We start from the raw sequence: 14,069 nt of genomic DNA, 5'->3' as shown, positions 1-14,069 counted from the left end.
TTCGTGTATTTAAAAACAAAATCATCTTCAAGTGTAATGAAAAGCTAAAATGTTCCATAACTATCCTTATTGACATTAAGTGATTTCTTATGTCTCCATACAACTAATTTTACAGGATTAACATATCACCACTCCACCAAGGGCTTGATTATGGAATGAAAGCTCTAAAACCCCAGACACGGTTTTGATCCCCAGCAGGGAGGACAGGAATGAGGCTACTAGGGTGTGGGGTGTGCACATCCCCCTCCCCTGGGTGTCGCAGGTCCCAGACATGACTCCAGCCTGCTGCTGGTGAGGGGGAGACAGCTTTACATCCTGTGTGCTACCTGAGGTTACAGAACTCTTCCCCTCTGCCCCCTGTCTCTCTGTTTCTCTCTCTCTCTCTCTCTCTCTCTCTCTCTCTCTCTGTAGGGTAGGGTTCAGATGAGTCCAAAAAAAGGAACGACTGTAACCAGTGCCGTGGGAGCTCTGCTGCAGAACAGGGCCCTGGGGGCCAGTGTGGTCCCAACCAGGCCAGGTGAGTTGGAGTGAGCATCTCAACTATCGAATGACAGAGTCAGAGGGGGCCACTGTTGGCTTTGGGATTTGCTGGCAGTCAGCAAAAGCTATGACATCCAAAGTTGCTTTGGGATATAAAGATATGTGGGTTTGTTTGAGGTTAAAACTTATTTGCCAAGAAAGGATATTTCCTAATTTACCAGGATTAGACAACTCTGAAAATGTACAAAGTTAGATCTGATTACAACAGCGGGGTCTAGAACCAATGTTCTCTGGTCTGGTAAAATTAAAAAGAGATTAAAGATAGGAGATGGCAGTGTGCCAGGTTTTGTGTTGAAAATAAGGGAAGAAAATGAAATCACTGTCTCAGAGAGATATCCATACTCCCATGTTCATTACAGCATTTTTCAAATAGCCAAGATACAGAAACAACTGACTTGTCCGTTGATGGATGAATGGTTAAAGATGGGGGTATATATTATTCAGCAGTAAAAAGAAAAGGAAATCCTTCCATTTTCGACAACATGGATGAACCTGGAGGGCATTATGCTAAGTGAAATAAGTCAGAGAGAAGGAGGACAAATACTGTATGCCCTCACTTATGTGTGGAACCTTAAAAAGTTAAACTCGTAAAAACAGAGAATAGAATAGTGGTTGCCATGGGTGGAGGGTAGGGTGGGAGAAATGGGGAGATGTTGGTCAAAGGGTACAAACTTCCAGTAATAAGATGGATAAGTTCTGGAGATCTAAAGTACAGCATGGTGACTCTAGTTAACAATACTGTATTATATACTTAAAAACTGCTAAGAGAGTAGATCTTAAATGTTCTCACCACATACACACAAAAGTAACTATGTGAGGTGATGGGTGTGTTAACTAATCTTACTGTGGTAATCATTTTGCAATATATACATGTATCAATCATCATATTGTACACCTTAAACTTATACATTATATTCAATTAGATCTCAGTAAGGCTGGAAAAAAAGAAAAAAGGGAAGAATTTCCTTCCTAGAATGAAATAATTTCTTCAAAGTAGCGAAAAGGTATGACCACCATTATAGTACTTACTATATGCTCGACCCATTTCATTTAATCTTCGCAATAATCCTCCAAATGTTTTAATCTATGGAAAGGGAAACCGAGGCTCAGTTAAGGCACACAACTGGTAAATAGCAGAGCTGGATTAGATATCTACTGTGCTTTCTCTCTTCATTGAGCTGCATTAGTAATAATGCACATTCTTCTTTATGATAGCATGTACTGGGAGGCCATATGAATTAACTCATGATCATATTGGCCCGTCTGGTCACTAGTCTTATTTTGAAGGCATTATCAGAACCAGAATAAGAAGTGCCAATTTCACAGTCAAAGTAATAACAGCACTAGAAATTTTTATCATTAGTTTTTAGATTCCTCATGAGTTGCTTACCATGGGCTTAAAAACTGAATTGATAATTTAAAAATTTCCCCACAGCCATCTAAACTCAAATCATTAGTTTTTTCCTGATCTGTAAAAACTTAACAATGGGGTAGGTTTTAGTTTTCACTTAGAAAAAAAATAATTCAAATTATATATGTGTTCTTTCGGTAAAACTTCCACTAACAAGCTTTTTTCTAAAGTGTAACAATTAGTGTCCTTCAGAAAAGACAATTTTTTTCTACTATAGCTTCTTTTCTTATTTTTTCAACGAATATATTATAATGCTTCCCTTCCAGTGAAAAACATCCTTTTGATTTTGAGGTTGAAGCTTATTTGCCAAGAGGGAATATTTCTTAATTCATTGGGATTAGACAACTCTGACAGTGTGCCAAGTCAAATCTGAGTACAGCCTCGGAGTCCAGGACTTTCATTCCCCACTCTAGTAAACCTGGAAAGAGACTGGGAATCGGGGGAGACAGGCGTAGTGTTGAAAATAGGGGAAGAGTTTCCTTCTGTGAACTAAATAATTTCTTTAAAGCAGCAGCAAGGCACCAGTGGAAAGGTCCTGAATTAGGGCTTAGCAGTCCCGTGTCCCAGTATGTGGCATTAAGCGGGACGCTACAAAGACGCCATTCTGATACACTCAAAGCAGAGGAGTAGGCCAGCAGATCTAGGCAAAACGGTATTCTATTTGTTCTTGACTAGTGAATGGTGGCTTATAACTACTGCGATGTTGCTAAGTAAAAGGCAGAGTCCAGCTGGGCCCACACTAGGTTCTGTGCCACCACCTGACCTTGCCGTCCACTGTCACCTCTCAGTCCAGCTCCAGCGGCCTCTGTTGCTCCTGCTCACTGCTGGCTCAGGGCCTTTGCACTGGCTGCCCCCTCTGCTGAAAACCAAAACCCTCCCTCACTAATCTGCACTGCAGTCTCCCTCCCTCCCTCCCTCCCTCCCTCCAGGTCTCTGCTGAGTGTCCTCTTCCCGGTGCGCCTCACCCCCAACCTCTGTATTTAGAAGTGATCAAGGCCTCCATAATTCTCTTTGTAGTTTTTCAAAATGGCATCTATCATCATCTAACTTCATTACAGGTTTGTTTATCTCCTTCTTGTCCCCCCACCCCCAGAAAAAGTTTTAAGAAGGCAGGGATCTGTCTGCTTGGTCTATTTTGTATCGTGCTGCTGTATCCCTAGCTGTTAGAATTGTTCACGGCAGTTATGAAGTGCTCAGTAAATACTTTTTGAATGAAATATGTTGGAGAAAAGTGGGTATCTTGAGTCTATAATTTCTCACTTAGATTACTGGCATATGATAGAATTGTCCTGTTAATTAGCCTTAAGAGGTAGCTTTTTGTTTTATTTCAGGCTTAAGATGCTTTTTCAATTTAATTTCTATTCTTTCCTGTGGCCTCACCTGTTTACATTTAAAATTAAAATTGTCAGAGTTAGTGTGCCTTTAAATTAGGCACATTTCATTTGGAGCCATTCTTGGGAGGAAGCAGAAGTCTACTGAGGGGAGGTGGATTTTCAAAACTCTATAAGGCTTGGAGAAAAGCACTGAGTCCCTCTCGCTGATGTAAACAGGCCCTTGTGTGAATCAGATTCGCATCTGCTGGCCATTGTTTTTGTTCTGGTCACTGTTAATCTATTTGCAATATGAGCGTCTTTTAAAAATTGTTGTTGGTCTTGCTCTTTCTACATTGACAGTCGATAGTTAGGCTACTTGGTGTCACTCGCCTTCCACATAAATTCTTTACTGTCTTCATCTAGCTGGTAGTTAGCCCTCTAAAACTCTGGCTATCATTCTTCAACTCTCTTGAGTAAAATAAGCATTTAGAATCTCTCATTTATAACATTTTGTTCTGAATTCACAGTCAGGGGAAATGTGTGTCAGGCACAATCCTTATCCATCCCAGAGTCTTCTAAGAAGTTTTGTATGTACAGGAAAATCTGCCCAAGAGAACATGTGACGTTACATGAAGTTGATACACAGCTGCCATGGATGTTCAAAAGGATTCACTCACTCAGCACGTAGTTATTTTGTATGGTTGTTTCTTACACCCATGGATTCTTTAAAAAGTCTAGGGGAAGAGGCAGTCAGTAATTATTAATATCTAATATTTAACAGTGGGATATAAAAGTCCTAAGGGAATCAAGAGATCAACTTTGCTGAGGAGGCTTTATGGAGGAGGTGACAGTCTGAGAGAGAGAGGAAGCTTCATAGAGGTAGAGGCATTTGAGATGAGCTTTCAGGATGAGCTACATTTTTTTTTTTAACTCAGCCTTAGTTTCTTTGTTTTGTTTTGATTTTAATTTATTTAGTTGTGCTGGGTCTTAGTTGCGGCAGGCGGGCTCCCTAGTTGTGGCTTGCCAGCTCCTTAGTTGCAGCAGGCAGGCTCCTTAGTTGCGGCTCGCCTGCTCCTTAGATGAGGCAGGTGGGCTCCTAAGTGTGGCATGTGAACTCTTAGTTGCAGCATGCATGTGGGATCTAGTTCCCTGACCAGGGATTGAACCCAGGCCCCCTGCATTGGGAGCACGGAGTCTTCTTTTTTTTTATCTTACTATTTTGTTTTTAACATCTTTATTGGAGTATAAGTGCTATACAGTGGTGTGTTAGTTTCTGCTTTATAACAAAGTGAATCAGCTGTAGATATACATATATCCCCATATCTCCTCCCTCTTGCGTCTCCCTCCCACCCTCCCTGTCCCACCCCTCTAAGTGGTCACACAGCACCAAGCTGATCTCCCTGTGCTATGCGGCTGCTTCCCACTAGCTATCTATTTTACATTTGGTGGTGTGTATATGTCCATGCCACTCTCTCACTTCGTCCCAGCTTACCCTTCCCCCTCCCCGTGTCCTCAAGTCCATTCTCTACGTCTGCATCTTTATTCCTGTCCTGCCCCTAGGTTCTTCAGAACCAATTTTTTTTTTTTTAGATTCCACATATATGTGTTAGCATACAGTATTTATTTTTCTCTTTCTGACTTACTTCACTCTGTATGTAGACTCTAAGTCCATCCACCTCACTACAAATAACAATTTCGTTTCTTTTTATGGCTGAGTAATATTCCATTGTATATATGTGCCACATCTTCTTTATCCATTCATGGGAGCATGGAGTCTTATCCATTTCACCACCAGGGAAGTCCCAGGATGAGCTAGATTTTGACCAATGGAGAAGAGTTGCAGAAGCAATGAACAAAGATATGGAAATAAGAATGCAGAGGACATACTCTGGAAACAAATGGCCCATTTGGCCAAAGCACGGAGAAGAACTGGGGTTAAAGTTAGAATGGAAGGCTGGCACTAGAGCAAGGAGGGCCGTAAATGCTTGGCTAGACGTCCAGACTATATGTGATTAACGCCGATGCTGGTGTCACATCCCCAGGCACGCGCATCTGTGTAAGTTAGACTATTGTGACTTAGAAACTTCTTGGTTCTAGACACTTTAAGTTAGTCTGCAAAAATGTCTCTTGAGAAAGAGCATTTTTTAAATTGCCATGTAAGAAATTAATGCTTACCGTAGAAGATATTGGAAAATGGTATAAAGAAATGGTATAAATAAGAAAAAGTGTAAAGAAAATAAAAAACGTCTATAATTCCACACCCTGTTAACATTGATACCTCTTTTCACTTTTTCTCTTTATACTCCTTTTTTGTTTTCCTTTTATCAAAGCTAGGATCATAGTCTGTGTACACTTCCTGATTTTTTTTCACTAACAAACTTTGAACATTTCCCTATGGCAAAGAGTTTCTTTAAAAACATGGTATTGTATCACAAAAATACAATGTAACTTGTTTATCTGTTTTCCTGACTTGAATAGGTAGGTTGTTTCTACTTTTTTGCTGTACTGAATATCCCTTCTTCACGGACAGTAGCCCATGCTTAATTGTACGCTCTTCTAAGCTCTTCATATATTAATTTTCATTAATCCTCATTTAATCCTCAGAGTAACACAGGGGAGTAGACATATTATTCATATCCCTAGTTTACAGGTGAGGAAAGCGCAGAGAGGAAAAGCATCTTGCACAAGTAATTTTTGATAGGAAATGGTAGAGCCAAGCAAATCTTTATCGACTTTGGGAAAACTGGGTCAAAAAATATAAAGATTAAGGAGATAATTATATAAACATATATTTATATATTATTACATATTACATTATTTAGTACATATTATATACTAGTATGTATTATATATTACTTAGTAGGTATATATTATTTCGTACATATATGTTAGGAAATTGTTTTAGAAAAAAGGTGTGGCTCTTCCTTCATTCTCACGAAGATTCTTGGGAACTAGAATCTAGGGAAGGTTCAGATGGGAACTGAGTTTATAGCCTAGTCAGCAAGTATCTACATGGCTATTTTCTCAAGGGTTTTGATATAAGAGTGACAGATTTACAGGGAAGGTACCTCTGGGCAGCAGCTTCTCCAGCACCTTTATACAGAGAGACTAAGATCACTGTGAAAATGTAGTTCTGGGTTCTAGAGCTGCATTGCTTCATACATTTAGTGAATTGCCTGTAAAGTTTTGTTGGTGTAGGTTCTGCTTTGGTTTCTGGAGCCAGTGGATTTGATCAGGTTAAGCATCTTCCCTGCACTAGCCTCCCCTCCGTACCTAGCCTAATTGCGTAGCAAATGTAATGAGTTTTGAAGGGTCGGTTGCTGATTCCTTGGAAAAAATAAAACTTGTAGATCTTTGGGTAATATGAACACTTTCTTTCTATCTTGTGTTCTTTGATATTGATTCACAAGTTCCTTGGGTTGTTTGGTTATTCCCCCTTTGTAAAACACTGATTAGATAGAAAGGAGGCCTCTAGGACAGAGAGCACTAATTTTTTTTTTTTTTTTTTAATGATTTCCTTGAGAATCCCGTCCCATACCATCTGGTCCTTTAAAACAGACTATGGTATGGTAAGCCTATATCCATAAACTCCGACATCTCCATACCTAGCAGTGCTGCTGGACACAAAGGAAAAGAGCCCTGTTTGGGGATTGAGTCCATCACTGTGTAGATAACGCCTGAGAGGGAAGGCATCTCATGCTTCCATGAGGCTTATCAAGCCCTTTCTAGCATGAAAGCAGGCAAAGAATTGTGAAGATATGAAATACTCAGGATACATTTTGAAAGCCAGGGCAGTAGTGGGGAGAGGTGTTGAGGGTCAGCTTGTATAAACGGTGGCCCACTGAGGTGGTGGTCCAAAGGGCCCATCCATGGGCAAGTGAAGCCCTAGGGGTAGAGGAGAGAAGGCCTGAGACAGTTTCTGTTTCCTTATTATTTGGCCCAGGATGGGGACTGAGAACTTGTCTACAGCTACAAAACTAAACAAAACAAAAGAAGAATAGAGATTTTTGAATCCAGTGTGAGGATTTCGTAATCATTCCTTTTTTCTGTTGTTGCTAATGTTTGCTTTTACATAATAACAAATCTGTTTATGTCTGCAAAGGATTAGCAGTGGACCCTGCTTCTGGAGCAAAACTCAGACAAGGATTTACTAAATCTTCTAAAAAAAGATTAACTCCTAGAGGCCAGGTAAGAAAAAAAAAAAAATTAACCTCTAATCCAGGTGTTGCCTATCATCCAATGGGCAAGACAGTTAATGAGCCGTTAAGAAAATGAATCCATAGCAGGCCAGTCAAAGAGGAATTCGGGCAAATCCTGATTTGTGTTACTAAAATGTATGTTCTTGAAATTTACTCTTTTGTTAAACATATAGTTTGAAATGACGTTCAGTTTTTGTTTCTTGGATTTAACAGGAAAGGGGAATGATTTTTCATTTTGACCTGGAAGGTTACTGCCCTGTCCCTTTTTCCAAACAAGGACAGTTCCCTGAGACCGACACTGAATAGGACTGCTGTGAAGTTGGAGACTTTTTTTTTTTTATTTTTTATTTTTTTCTTTTTGCGGTATGCGGGCCTCTCACTGTTGTGGCCTCTCCCGTTGCGGAGCACAGGCTCCGGATGCGCAGGCCCAGCGGCCATGGCTCACGGGCCCAGCCGCTCCGCGGCATATGGGATCCTCCCAGACCGGGGCACGAACCCGTATCCCCTGCATCGGCAGGCGGACTCTCAACCACTGCGCCACCAGGGAGGCCCTGGAGACTTTTTGATATGTGAATTGTTAAAACAATTAAAATTTAAAGAGGCCTATATTAACATTCTCAATGTGGAAGCAACGAAGTTCTAAGGTAAATGCCTTTTCTTTCTGCTTTCAGACTGGCTCCCTAAAAGTCCTCAGCCTGGATGGCTGTGTACCCAGGAAAGCCACCTGAGGGGACGGAGGGGGAGGCATCTGTTTACATGCCCATGATTTCTCTTGAGACATCATGGAGAACAAGTAAAAACTAGCTTCAAATTTCCTTATCTACTCCCTTCAAAATTTTCCCCCAAAATCATTAAACAACACATCAACCTGTATGATAATGCTTGATTTAAAGATTCCTTTGAAGCTTTTTTTTTTAAGTGGACATTTAATAAGCTTTTAAAGAAAATGTTGCTTTGATATTAGAAACTTTTAGTGAAACAGTCTTCGGTGTACTAACGTTATTGCTTTCTAGGAAAATCGTTTTTTACCTAGCTTTATTCTATATAATAGCTGTGAAATGTCAGCTTTGTTATTTGCTTCTAATGAACATTAAACTGTAATTAGTAACCATTCCTATTTTAAATGTCCATCTGTATACCATGTAGAATTGTCTCACATACACCAGTGTACACAGTTGGTTTTGGGGGAACACTACAGTGGAAGGAACAGGTTACAGTAACTTTCCCACCCTGTGGAGAGGATGCTCTAAGTGGCCTCAGGCCATTTATTGATCCTGGCCAACTTGGAAGTCAACTGTTCATTTCACCATTGGTTTATGTAGCTCTGTTGGGAGGTGGTGTCTCAACTATTTTTTTCTCTTGGTCATCTTAAGGGTTAGTAAACTCTTTTTGTAGAGTCATTTATACTTAACTCTTGCTTTTTAATCTAAGAATTTTTTTATCTTTTATTAAACTTGGAATTTTATTTAGGAGTAAGCCATTGTTTTCTGTCTAATTAGGAGAATACCGACCTACTTCCACCTGTGGTGCAGCAAACATGACATCTGAAAGTCTTACAATCTGTATTTTGGGAACTAAATGCTATATTTTATGCTCAATCAGGTATGTGTTCTGGAATTGACTGAAGACTCGTAAGCCACATAAAAGTATTTATGGAACCTTCTGTAAGTGGAATTTGGGAAGCTTTAGCTGAGGGGAGCTGCCACTCTACCACTCTCCGCTTGCTCTGGGAGACTGCCTTCCCTTGGAGAGGTAAGAGTGGATTTGGGAACCGAGACATCCCAGAGCAGCAGATGCCTACTGACAAGGTAAGCTATGTCCCTCTCATTTCTTCCCTGCAAGTGAAACCGTAGTTTAAGGACCCACCATGTCAGTTCCACACATGCAACAGCCCGGCCCCAGGTAGCTTATCTACAATGCCTCCCACCCTTTATGGTCATCAGCATCACCTTTAAGGACTGTGAACCACGGTTTCTCACATTTGGCTAATATGCTGCTTTAATGGGCAAACGAACTCAAGGTTTCCCTTTCTCTACCCACCCCCACCCTATTTAGAGGTAAAACAAGCAAAAATAAACAGTATTATGGGGGAATAATATTTTCTGAAGAAATCCCAATATGAAATAATTTCTAATTTGTACTAGAAATTAATAGTAAACACCATTGTAAAATGGGATCATGGTAGCCTAGCCTAGACAAAACTTCAGTAGCTAGTATTCTGACCTTATGTATCAGAAATAAATTACATAGCATTCTGGAAGGATTCAGAATGTTATACAGTGATTTTTAGAAATAAGCTCTTAGCACAGTGAATCTAATGAAGCATAAGCTCCTACCTTAAATCATAATTATTTTACTCAAAAAGAAGTGGGGGGGTTTAGTTTCTAATAGATGCTGACTAGAGGTCAGAATAGTAGTTTCTGTAGGGGATGTAATGGCCAGGAGGGGGCATGAGGGAGCCGGCCAAGGAGCTGGAACCGTTTTCTATCTCAGTGTGGATAGTTCCGCGGTGTGGTTGTATATAAAAATCAAGCCACGTGCAGAATTTGTAGAGTTTATTATACGTAAGATATATCTTCATATAGAAAGCCTCTAAACACAAAAGACAAAGGAGCTTTAAAAAAAGGTTAGGTTTTATATTTTAAAAACTCATTAGATACCAAATTCAAGAGATAGATTATAGTTACATTGTAAAACGTTATCTTTTTTGAATAAAACTAATATTGACTTAAATGATGAATTTTAAAATGCATTTACTTATTGGTGATTAAAAATACTTAAGCAGAGTAGTATTTTAAGCCAGACAGAGCAAAGGAAATTCTTGTTTAATATATATATATATATATATTTTAATTCCAGTAATATTCTTAAATTCCTGTTAAAAATATAATCAATATTAAAGTCAGTAAAATGCCTTTTTCGACTGACGCCTGGATTATTTTACCGCTTAACCTGGTTACACAGTGATTTTTTTTTTTTTTTTCTGTCAGATGTAACTGACAATCAGTTTAGTCTTTAAGATAAATGAAGTGATAACTCACATTGTAGCATCCTGTGGAAAATATTCAAACTACATTTAAAATGCTTTTAAAATGGAGACATCTATTATTCCACAAGAAATTGTTTCTGTAAAACTATAGGTTGGCTATGGCAATAGTAACTAAACTACATCCAACCCTGAAGGTAGAAAAATCCCTGAAAAGAAATACACAGCCTAGTCGTAATATGCAATATAAAGGTTATTTTCTTATTTTAAAAATTCTCCCATTTTGGAGAAATCCGAACCTTTCCGTAGTTCCCTTACTAGGCGGTGCCACATAAAGTTACTTAGTTAACATGATTACGATCATGGCTTACGATTAAGTTCAACTTGACAAACACCTATATATAGCAGCCCTCGTGTGGATGTCGGTTATGACAATGGTTGCAGTTCCATTAAAGAATGCTTGCTTATTAAATTTGGTACAAAGCATGAATACTCAGGACAGATTGGCACAATACATGCAGTTCGAGAACTCTCTTCTCTCAAGCCAGGCATCACTGAATAAGCCATATTCCAGTCCTGCTTTCTAACTCTCTCCTTGTATCATAGCTGATGTTTAAAATGCTTCTTAAAACATCTTCCAGAATAAGAAAGGTATGCTTCAAAAACCAGTCATCTGAATGCATGGTGGAAATGAGGCAGGATAGCTGAACCAGTGCCAGCTGGGAAAACATGGGGGATGGGGGGCAGGGGGAGCTGGCCCAGGCTCATAGTGCTCATGGCGAGTGAGGGGTCTTGTTGCTGCTGCCCCAGACAGCTTAACCTGTGGGGCAGAGACTCCCCAGGCCCCAGGGTGAGACTGCTATTCCCAAAGGCATTTTGGGTAGCAGGAGGGGGCAGCTGCCAGAAGCCCAACAGAGGGGAAAGGTCCAAAGAGGCAGGTATTGTTAGGTTCACAGCGTCTGCAGGTAGCTCCTTGGGCAGGTTTACTTTACCAGCACCTCCCTTAGCCAGATCAAAACCTGGGTTGAGCTTGTGAGGTGACTGAGGCTCTTGCAGAGGCAAGTCCTCAAGCAAATTGGTATTGCAGAATCCTTTAGTATCCGCTTTGAGGGGCAGGCTTGCAAGTGGGGGGTATGAGGTAGAACTGGTGTTGTACTTGTGATTCTGGAGGGCTGGGGGCGGAGGGCTGGGGGACGCTACGGGGTGGAGCGGGGCCAGGAGCTCTGGCAGCGCTGGCACAGGCTGGGGGGTTTGCTCCGAGGGGCCGTGGGTGTGGCTGTGTACCTCAGCTGGCAGGCCGCTTGCAAGCCCGTTCTGGGCAGGAGCCCCTAGAGGGAAAGCGGGCAGTGGGGCGGCCTTCAGCTGGAACTGGGGGGAGAGCGAGTGGAAGGTGTTCAGGAGGTCTCCGGACTGCAGACTCTCTTTCATCAGCTCCTGCGAGTGTGTCTTCTTGGTGTGTCGCGTGAGGTGGTCCTTGCGCCCAAACCTCTGGGCACAGAACTGACACAGGAAGTCCTTGCAGCCTGTGTGGACCACCAGGTGGCGCCGCACGTCTTTCCGGGTGTAGAAGCATCTTTCGCAGTGGTCGCACTGGTGCTTCTTCTCCTTGGCTCCACTCGGGGGCTTCTCTTCGGCGTGGGCCTTGAGGTGGTCCAGCAGCACCTCCGTGCTCCCTAGCTCCAGGGCACAGACCCCGCAGGTGAGGTCGCCACTGCTGGCCGCGTGCAGGGCCAGGTGCCTCTTGTAGCCCAGCATGGTGTTGTACTTCTTCCCGCACTCCTCGCACCCAAAGGCCATTTTGTTGGGGTCGTGCGTCTGGAGGTGGTTTTTCAGGTGGTCTTTGCGGTTGAAAGTCTTCTCACAATGAGCGCACTGGTGGGATTTCTGGGGCGAGTGGGTAGCCATGTGCCTAGGAGCAGAAGGAAGAAGTTCACAATAGACCCAGTGTTTTAAGAGCTGGAGAAACGTAGAGAAACAAACAGTATTAAAATGTTGATAGTAGTTTTCTCTAGGTGGTGGCATATGTGTTTTAGTTTTAAAATACTTTTCTGTATTTTCCAGATTCTACACACAAACTTTATAATATAAAGGTACTACATGATGCCGTTTTCACACGTGTAGAGAATATGCTTTGAGAACACATTTTCCTAATGTACACAAAGAGATTTCTAAACAAGTACAAGTATACAAGCATTTTAAGATATATGATGATGGAGAAATATTTTTCAGGAAGGCGTTTAAATGACTATTCTATACTCTTAAAATTTCTGAATTTCCAGAAGTGATCCAATTTGCCTTCTACACCGAACCCCATACCCCTGCCCCCCAGTGTTGTTATTTTTATTGTTTCCAGTACAGTTTCTGCTTGGTCTTTGAGACAAAAAGTTCAGGCCTTAGACATAAAGCTAAAAAGTCTATCATCTTTAACCTCAGAGAAAGTGTCTTAACTGGACCCAGAATGCCAACCCCACCACCTGTTCTCGGAGCGTCAGCCTCCTGCCTCCCATGAGACCTTTACGCTGAAGTCTTAGTTTCTGCCGTTTAATACTTTCCTATTGGCTATCATGTCACATGCGTGCAGCCCGTCTCCATTTCTTCAAGATCCCTCTTAGACACCTTCAACTCGCTTCCTAAAGGTCACTGGTAAGTTCTTCGGCAAAGTTCAAAAGGACTTTTTCTAGAAGGACTAAGACAGTAGAGGGAAACATACGCTGACTGCGGCAGGTTCTATGAGACAGGTACAAACCGTGTTGAGGAACGGGGACAACGCAACAGGTATTTGGGGGATCTGAAGTGATGCTGGTCTCTCCAAGTTTCACATGCATATTTAAATACATTCATAGGTTGTCGAAAGGATTTTTCGAGGCTGCTAGAGAGCAAATAACAAACCTGACATTTAAACAGTTTTCCTTCTATTTGGTCCAGCACTAATGTTTAGGAACCCTAAAGCTCTGTTCTGGATCTTGTCCCTGTCCCCTTTTTCTTTTGTGAAGGATTTTTATCTGATTAAATTTCATTTATCACCCCTGCGCAGATCAGTGTAACAACTCTGGTCCTGGTATTTCCTACCCTCAGTTTCCTGTCCTACTGCTGTCCTGCCTGTGAGAAAGGCTCAGGGGGACACAACTCCTACCTGAGCAGTAACACTTTTCACATCTACCAGCTACCACCCCGCTTTGTTGACTCTTTCCTCTGCCTGGCATCCAATCCTTCTTTTAATTTCCCCCCTCACCTGCTCATGCAACACTTCCAACCTAGAACATGATCATCTTATGGCTGAAATCACTTCCACATTTTGTTTCCCTCCCTAACTTCTCCTCTTACCTCACAACCCAAGAAACCACCAGTTTCAGTCTGTCCTGCAGTCACCAAGTACCACTGTCTTTGGGCGTCACCTGGACCACATCAATGATCTTAGAATTCCTCCGGGGTTAACTGCTCACACTGGGACTTCGTCTGCCTTTGCCAAATCTCTGTTCCTGCCCTTTGCTGTCCCCATCTAACTGCTTTCATCCTTTGCTGTATTAAGAAGTCCCATGTTCTCCTTTCTAGTTAAGCAAGTCAGTTATTTTCTTCTTCAACCTCTGCTTATAAAATGGATCTTATGTTACAACCGAGGG

At 41.6% G+C, this 14,069-nt stretch overlaps 2 protein-coding genes across 4 annotated transcripts in view; one reads left to right on the top strand and one right to left on the bottom strand.

Moving 5' to 3' along the window:
* The window catches only part of ZC2HC1B (zinc finger C2HC-type containing 1B), a gene marked incomplete at its 5' end in the record, with an annotated part of 33,230 nt that extends 25,448 nt beyond the window's left edge, over positions 1-7,782 (top strand). The window contains 3 exon segments of the mRNA XM_082633211.1: positions 412-517; positions 7,367-7,452; positions 7,677-7,782. Of these exon segments, the coding sequence (XP_082489337.1) occupies positions 412-517; positions 7,367-7,452; positions 7,677-7,769 (285 nt within the window). The 3' untranslated portion in view covers positions 7,770-7,782.
* Positions 7,783-9,815: 2,033 nt separating this feature from the next.
* Positions 9,816-14,069, bottom strand: part of PLAGL1 (PLAG1 like zinc finger 1) — a 64,579-nt gene continuing 60,325 nt past the window's right edge. For 2 of the 3 annotated variants that reach the window (XM_082634387.1, XM_082634386.1), the window contains exon 8: positions 9,819-12,358. In XM_082634387.1, coding sequence (XP_082490513.1) covers positions 11,119-12,358 — 1,240 coding nt within the window. In that variant the 3' untranslated portion in view covers positions 9,819-11,118. Of the gene's footprint in view, positions 12,359-14,069 lie in introns of all 3 variants that reach the window. The other variant, XM_082634388.1, reaches the window with a different exon arrangement.

The sequence above is a fragment of the Mesoplodon mirus genome, assembly GCF_964341445.2.
Source record: "Mesoplodon mirus genome assembly, chromosome: 10".
NCBI classification, from domain to species: domain Eukaryota; kingdom Metazoa; phylum Chordata; class Mammalia; order Artiodactyla; family Ziphiidae; genus Mesoplodon; species Mesoplodon mirus.
The sequence above is the reverse complement of the archived record's forward strand: the minus strand, read 5'-3'. Positions and strand labels throughout refer to the sequence as shown.